Source organism: Oryzias melastigma, linkage group LG5 (assembly GCF_002922805.2).
Source record: "Oryzias melastigma strain HK-1 linkage group LG5, ASM292280v2, whole genome shotgun sequence".
Classification (NCBI taxonomy): Eukaryota; Metazoa; Chordata; class Actinopteri; order Beloniformes; family Adrianichthyidae; genus Oryzias; species Oryzias melastigma.
In genome coordinates this window covers 23288406-23297055 of record NC_050516.1, presented here as the reverse complement: position 1 = coordinate 23297055, position 8650 = coordinate 23288406, and the positions used below count along the sequence as shown (strand labels likewise).

The window sequence follows — 8650 nt, the reverse complement described above, 5'->3', positions numbered from 1 at the left end:
ACCTAAAAATAAATATAATTCCTTAAATTTCACATTTTTATCTCAAATAAGCAAAAGAAATCCACCAATGGGGTCAGAAAATTAATTTATATTTTAAGAAAAAAAGATGTTTTCACAAACTGATCTTACTCTTGAGAAACTTTAATTTATAGTATTTTTTCTTGCAAGACAAAATAAGACAAATATTTTTTTTTAAATTAAAGTTCTTTTTTACTTATGATTGAGTTTTTGCAGTGTATAATCTGTTTTTTTTTTAACTATTTAAATTATTCAAACAATTCAGAAAAAAATCTGTTTGAGCTGCATATTAGATAAAAGTAATTTGTTTGAAAAACATACATAGAACATTCTTTGTGGAAAAAACTCATCAGTTTCTTAAAAAATCCAATTACTAAATGTTGTGGGAGAAGCGAGAAAGTTAAAGAGGCTTTATTTGTTTCTCCTAATATCATCAGTATTGACTTTCCAGCTTCAAAAAGCTCATATTTATTGGTAATATCATCAAAAAACATACCTCTCTACTTATATTTGCTTTCTATTCAGAGGTGAAACCTCACAAAAACACAAGACATGAGGAGGATTTTGATGACGGGGTAGAAATTCTGGGGTTAGGAATTGTTCTGGATCTTCAAGTGAAAGGTGGAATTACTGTATACAGGTCCAGTGTGATCACTACATGCACTTTTATCCCTACTGTATTTTTTAGCAAATTCTCGTCAAGGTAAATTACTCTCTAATTATGTACAAAAGTTTGTGGAAACTCCAGATTTTTGGGATTATTTTTTCACAAAGCAATCTTACAGGATCCTAATTTCAAAAATGGTGTATTCACTGCTGTCTGGAACACATGTTATATAAACATTTCTTAAAAATCTTCCTAAAACCCTGCAGGTTGTGGCGTTACTCTACGGTCACAAATACAACTGCCACAAAATCTTCAAGCTGCCGTACGATTTCTCACATTCGGATGGCTGGAGGGTGGCAGTCTGAAATTGGACGGTCATCAGATGATTTGGGGACCAAAATTTGGGGAATTTTCTTTATCGTAGGAAATAAAATGTAGTAAAAGCAGCCATCTTGGTCCGCTAACAGATGTAAGAAACTAAAACATCGACAAATAGATCTTTACTTGTTCAGCAACTGAACTCTGATACGAAGCAAAAGTGGAAAAATGTCGCCATAAAACAGAAACAGATTTTGTCCGTTTCTCCACATTTTGAAAAATAAGTTGCTGACACCATCAAATATTAATTACTGAAGAACAGTTCTGAGCTGTTGTTAATCTTGGACTGAATAGTTTTTTTGTGCTCTCAGAAAATGGTTATGCCAGCACCGATGAGGAGCCCTCTGAGTTCAGCCAAGCCTCTGACAGCAGGTGAGACCGGCGTTAGTTTAAAGCAGGTGTGTCAAAGTCAAGGCCCGGGGGCCGGATCCGGCCCTCCAGACCATTTTATTTTATTGTTATTAATGGTCCAATGTTATCTTGTGCTCATTTCTAATTTGTACAATTTTGACAAAATATATTTTTATGTCGAGTAAAATATTGAAAATTATTTAAGGTTTAAGTTGATTTATTCAGGGATAATATTCCTGCATTTTTATGATTAATTATTATGTTAAAAAGTAACAGTTTTAAAGTTCGAAAAATGGGCGTTCTGTTAGCTTTTTGGACTATTTTGGCATTTACTAAGATTTATTAGGCTATTTCAGAGTTTAGCTAATATTTCAGCTACATGCTAGCTGTTTTGGCAAATTTAGGCTTTTCTTTTTAAGTTTTTAAAGCTGTTTAGGAGTTTGGCTAATACTTACACGCTAGCTGTTTTGGCTAATTTAAGCATTTCTTTTTAAGTTTCTTTAGACGGTTTTGGAGTTAGGCTAATATTTACATGCTAGTTGTTTTGGTTAATTTAGGCTTTTTTTCCAGTTTTTAAGGATATTTTGAAGTTTAGCTATTTTTTTAGCTACATTCTTGCTGTTTTGGCTAACTTTGATTTTTTAATATTTCAGCTGCATGCTAGTTTTGGCTTCTTCTGTTTTTTTAGGCTAATTTGCCATTTAGCTAATATTCTAGCTAGCTATCAGCTTCAGCGTTTTTAGCTATTAGCTTCAGTAGTTTTAGCCATTAATTTCAGCATCTTCAGAGGCCAAATTCAGCTTACAACATTCACACTAGCATTATCACAGGTTATGCTATATATCTAGTTCACAATTATGTTAAAAAGTTACGGTTTTAAAGTTTTAAAAATGTAATTTTAGAGTGTACAATTAATGTTTATCTTGATCAACTAGCAACCTAAGGTGTTGTTTGGGTTTTGGCCCCTTGTGCGATTGAGTTTGACACCCCTGGTTAAAGAGATTAAGCCTAAACTGGAAGTCCAGTGAATGCATCAAAGCATCTTTCTAATGCTCCATCTTTCTGTTTCCCAGTGTGTCTCAAATAAAGGAATCCAACAGCCAAGATGATTTCAAGATGAAGGTAAACATTTACAAATGTGTGGTTTTTTTGGAGGCTCCGGAGTCGCATGCTGCTCCTTTATTCATCCACAAAAGCAGTGTTTAATTAATATTAGTTTATTTGGAAATCAACCATTTTGGTCTTAAAACAGTAAAATTGATGCTATATCCTGCAATATTGTATGCTCTAATATTTCTGCAGGAAGTACAATGTTAAATGATCCTCTGTAAGCTTTGTTCAGTTTTAGAATGAGTTTAATGTATATATTTTTATTTCCTGCTGCACAGTGAAGTTACTGTCTAACGATAAAGAGCTAAACATGAACTAGAATGTACTCAGATAAACTGGAAAGAAAACTGAAACTATAAAAGACTTGGAATGTATCCAGACTGTCTAAATACACCCTGAAATTTATAATAGAAAATTACTTTTTCTGACAAGTTTTTATCAAATTTTTAAATTAAAGTAAATGTTATGCAGTAAAATGGTCATATTTAGAGGAAACTTTATTTTTTTTTAAAACAAAGTTTAACACAATGGTTTCATCAGAACCAAAAAAAAAATATTTTAATCTTTTAACACCTGAGGCATTGTCGGTGACGCTTTAACACAACCTCTTTAACATGATAGTAGACTTTGAAGGAGAAAAGCTGGAATTTAGTGGATTATAAGTCAAAGAACATAAACATGGGAGCTCCGGTATTAAAGGGTTAAGATAAAAAAGTAATTTTAGGATTTTATATAAAAATATATTCATATAAAAAGAATAAAAACTGTGTTTAATTTGTCTAAATGCTGAATCAGCTGCCTTCTGCTCAGTGAGAAACATTCCCACATTTTTTTGTGTTAAAAGTCACGTTTATTCCTTCCCCAGCTTATGCCTAAGCGTGTGCAGTTCATGTTTGTCACCACAGGGTGGCAGTACAGGCAAACACTTTAAAGTTTTAGTAAAGGTTTGTGGAAAAAAAGCTTTTTTTTTTTTTTTACATTTATTAACTGTTTAATTTTGATTAAGATTTACGGTGCAATTTATTTTAACACCGTCATATTCAATTGTTTTATTTTTTAATCTGGGTCTTTTTTAAGAAAAGCCAGACATTTCTGTTTGGTTTTTACCCAGTTTTCTCTCTTTAAATGAAGATGTTTTTCCTCCTCATCACACTCCCTTTTGTGTGGTCCAGTCAACACAAACGATTTCCATGTTTTACCCAGATGGAGCCGCGTCTGTCAGCCCAGATGAAGGCGGTGTCAGCAGAGTACCTGGGTCCCATCCTGGACCCTTCAACGGGCAGCAAAGCGCAGCACATCACCAAGTCTCTGGCTTCACTGACAGACATCCAGGAGGACGGCTTGAGTCTCATCCCAGGGAGCCCAGGGCTAAACCTGTCTCTGCGAGACTCCTATCACAGGGACAGGGCGTCCCGCACCATCAGCCTCCCTGTCAGGGGACATACCTTGTAAGTCACAAGAGATTAAACAAATTAATTTAAACTGAATGTTTGATCTAAAAGACATCTTGAGATAACCTTCTTAAAACTCTACATCAGGAGTGTCAAACTCAATCGCACAAGGGGCCAAAATCCAAAACACATCTAAGGTCACGGACCGAACACGAGAAACATTTATTGAACACTCTAAAACTTTTAAAACTTTAAAACCATACATTTTTTGCATAATTATGAACTAGATATATAGCATTACCTGTGATAATGCTAGTGTGAATGCTGTAAGCTGAATTTGGACGCTGAAGATGCTAGTGCTGATAGCTGGAGATGCTGAAATTGATAGCTGAAAACACTGAAGCTGATAGCCAGCTAAAATATTAGCTAAATGCCAAATTAGCCTAAAAAATGAAACAAAAAAACTTAGATTAGCTAGCACATAGCTGAAAAATAGCTAAAGTTCAAACTATCCTATGACACACGTGTGTCATATGTATAGACGCATGTGCTCTACATCTATGAAATAAGAAGAAAGTAGGCAGACATATGACTAATAAATCCCCTTTGTAGTCTAAAATAAATGAAAGTAAATCATTTTAATTACTCCTTAAGGACTTTAAACCAACAGAAGTGGTTGCGTAAGACATTTCAAACACGGATTTGCCATAAAAAAGAGCTCGGTGCTCATCCATTGCCAACAGTTTTCATCTTTTCTGTACATTTCCCTTAAAATATGCTTCTTTGTTTGCTTTTGTGCATTAGTCCCAGGCAGTCTCGGGGTTATGAAACTTCTCCTATTACAAGAAGGAAGTCTTACGATCGTGCATACAGGTACACATGGTGTTCAAATGCAGCACAATCTTTAGTTTGAACCAGGTTTTAAATACTTAACCTTTTCTTCTCAGGCCCACAGATGGCTACACTCCTCCCTCCTCACCTCCTCTCAGGAGCAGGAACGACAGGAACGTCTTCTCCCGGCTCACCAGCAACCAAGCTCAAGGCTCGGCTCTGGACAAGTGAGTACAGTCCAGTGTCCTTTCCGACCCCACGTTTTATCTTATCGATTCTCTTTTCATGTCTCTTGAGCCGTTTAAAGTCATTATTGGCTGTGCTGAGGGTCAGGCCTTCAGGTCTGCTGCATCTCCAGCGCTGTTCTTCTGGGATCACATCCTGAGGAGGGAAATATCATGCAGTGATAAACATACAAAGAGATGAAATTAATCTGCATTTACTTAGAAGATGATGAAACAGCCAGATCAAAGGATGAAAAGATCTTTTCTAATGTGCTGCTAGAAAAGTAGTGTTTGTAAATCAGCGATGATGTCTATTAGGGCTACAAAGGAGGATGCAATTTATGTTATCTCATTTAAAAGGCCGTGCATGCTCTTTATGTTGTCAGCTGTTATGCTAAATAGTTATATATTTATTTGCATAGTAAAGTTATTTTTGTGTCGCCTTGCACTCTGAGTTGGTGCTGGGTGATATGGAAAAAGTTACATGTCATGAAATGGATTATTTTATATAACGTTAATGATATATATCACAATATACCACAATAAGTATATATTCAGTTATTATTTACTTTTCTCTGACTTTATTTTATCAAGTAACATGTAACTGAATTGTTTCAAATAAGAAACACTTTTAAGTTCAACAATAAAAATAAATAAAAACACTTTTCTATCACCCACGGGATATGCATCGTCACATATCGCGATATGACAATACATATCGCGATATGTGATGATACATCTTACGTGGGTGATATAACAGTACACATGTCATCGCCATATAATGATACATATTGCGTGGACGATATGACGATGCATATTGTCATATTGCGATATGACAATACATATCGCGTGGGTGACATGACGATACATATTGTCATATCGCGATGTGATGTTGCACATTCTCACATGGCTGTGATGATAAATATCATGTGGATCATATGAATCATCATATGTATCGTCATATTATGATACAACATTACATATCATCACATCACCCAAGCAATATGTATTGTCACATCACCCATACGATATGATTGTCATATCGCAATACGACGACATATATCATCACACCACCCACGCAATACATATCGTCATATCACCCGCACGAAATATATTGTCATATCGCGATACGACGATACATATCGTCCCACCACCCACACGATATGTATTCTCACATCACCCACACAATATGTATTGTCATATCGCGATACGACGATACATATCGTCCCACCACCCACACGATATGTATTGTCATATTGCGGTACAATGATACATATCGTCACATCACCCACACGATATGTATTGTCACATCACCCACACGATATGTATTGTTACATCACCCACACGATATGTATTGTCACATCACCCACACGATATGTATTGTTACATCACCCACACGATAAGTATTGTCATATCGCGATACAATGATACATATCGTCACATCAACTACACGATATGTATTGTCACATCACCCACACGATATGTATTGTCATATCTCCCAGCACTACTCTGAGTAATTAAGTGGAGCTTGAGGAGTCCGTTCTTTCCCATCCTGCTTCAGCACATCATTTAGGCAGTACATTTTCCCCACGGTCATCTCTTCTCTCCATTTTGGTTTGGTCACAAAGCCAGTGCGGTTCTCAACTTTATAAACCCCCCCTTCTAATTGGTGGCGCGGATGCTCCTGCAGATGAGCGCGGCCGTGGCGATTGTGCGAATGCATGCTATCTGTGCTAATAACTGCATGGCTTGTGTTCACTGGAGCCTGTGGCTCCTCATTATCTGGATCAGGGGTAGGTAAATGAGATGGCACTTGTCATCTCCTACTGCAGCTGTTGTTGTTGGGAGCCATGTTGGATTAACACAGTGTGGGAGGGGGGGGTTGTGTTTTTAGGGATTTTTGTAGGGTTGGCTCGAAAATGGCTTTCTGTGGAGGAGGATAAGCTGCGACTTTGTCAACTTTTTATCTAAAAACACACGTGGCAGGAGTTCTTTTTAGTTAGAGGCGTTTGGATTGTTTTTGAAAATTGCATATGTTTATTCCCATGTTTATCTCTTAAATTATGTTTTGTGTGATGTTTTTTCTTGTTGTTAAATTGAGTCTAAGACTTGTTTATGCTTGGAAAAAGTTACAGAAAATATTATCATTTCTTTTCAGGTTGGAAACTCAAACAGGATAACAGTGTTTTCTGTGTTTTTATTTGATCAAATATCATTTTTTATAGTGATTGCTCACATTTTTCTTTCATTTTTTACACTTAAACAGTTAGAAATTTTAGGAACGGAGTAAGAATGAAGGACAAATGCAAATCCGGTTTCTCTGTTGCTGCTTGGATGAAGAGAGTTCGATCAAAGATCCATTTTTGTTTCAAATTACTTTTTACAGAACCAATGAATTTTAAAAAGGTTTTTGTGACAAGAGTCTGATAACTTCATAGTAATGACTGTGGCTGATGGTAAATAAGAAAAAAAAGTGAAGGGATTGCTATCACCTTGTAACACTGCAGTATTTTCCAGAACATTTGCTTTTATGATTTCATGCTCAGAAAGAACAGGACGGACCGTGGAAGTGTCATAAACATTACGATTGAATCTGATTTTCAGTTGGGTGTCACACACGTGCTTGCATTCTCCCTTCAGCTGTTGTGGATGTGGCATGGCCTCTTCCCTCTAACCTCCCTTTTCTACCTCTATTTCCCACCCTGATGCTTTTTTTTCATACTAATTCCTTGAATGTTTTTACTTGGAGAAATGTCAAAGAGCTAACTGACTTTACATTCAACCAGAAAGGTCAGAGCAAGTAAATAAGAATCTTCAATTACCATACTTTTTTTAATTTATTTTTTATTTTTTGCTTTCTTCAGACTGGATGTGTCATTTTCTTCTTAAAATGTGTTTATTTCCCTACAAAGAAGATTGACACCACTCTCATTTTTAGTTCATGTCATTTAGAAATTGTTAGCTTAGATTTCTACTCATTTATAAAGAAAAAAAAGTCAACTTTGATAGCATTTTAATGAGTTATATAGTAGATTATTTAATCTCTTTATAACTTGGTATGATAGTTTTTATTAAGAATAGAATTGAGTGGATTTTTTAAGGTATTTTTTTGCAAACTAATCTAAGCCAATGTGCTGCTGCCCCCTACTGTGGTGTCATTTTTCTTTTTTCAAGCCTTGTTTCCACTAAGTGGTCTGATATCGTACAGTAAGAAGTGGTGCGGTACAGGGTTGGCTTGATAAAATCAATTAATTGATCTGAATCATAGATCAATTATCAATCCATAAAAGTAGAGATAGACCTAATGCCTAAAGCTAAAGTCCGCTGACTTGATGCTAACATATAATGATATTTTCCATATTTTAAAATCACGTTGTTTATTTCCTGAAATTATAGTCTAAAACTGACTGTGTGCTGCCCCCTACAGGTTGAAACGAGGTATTGCAGTTTATGTTGTGATTGGTCTGCTGGTGTAAGTCCCACATCACTGAAGAAGTTTCACGTCATCATGCTCTGCAGCTCCAGTATAAAAGTCACGCCCATCTTTGATTGTGTAACCTGTTATCGTGTTAGCTTTAGCATGGCTCGTAGGTGTTTTGCCTCCAGTTTTCAATCTACTGGTTTACACAACTTTCCAGTGGACTTGGAAGTTCGGCAATGGTGGTTTATTTATTGAACACTAATTTTTTTAAAACTTTAAAACCGTAACTTTTAACATAATTATGAACTAGGTATATAGC

General features: G+C 35.8%; 1 protein-coding gene across 4 annotated transcripts in view; it reads left to right on the top strand.

Annotated features, from left to right (window-relative positions):
- kif21b (kinesin family member 21B) overlaps window positions 1-8650 on the top strand; it is an 89725-nt gene that overhangs the window by 50260 nt on the left and 30815 nt on the right. For all 4 annotated transcript variants that reach the window (XM_024262067.2, XM_024262068.2, XM_024262071.2 and 1 more), the window contains exons 22-26: window positions 1315-1375; window positions 2428-2476; window positions 3668-3912; window positions 4660-4728; window positions 4803-4913. In XM_024262067.2, the coding sequence (XP_024117835.1) occupies window positions 1315-1375; window positions 2428-2476; window positions 3668-3912; window positions 4660-4728; window positions 4803-4913 (535 nt within the window). The remainder of the gene's footprint in view (window positions 1-1314; window positions 1376-2427; window positions 2477-3667; window positions 3913-4659; window positions 4729-4802; window positions 4914-8650) is intronic.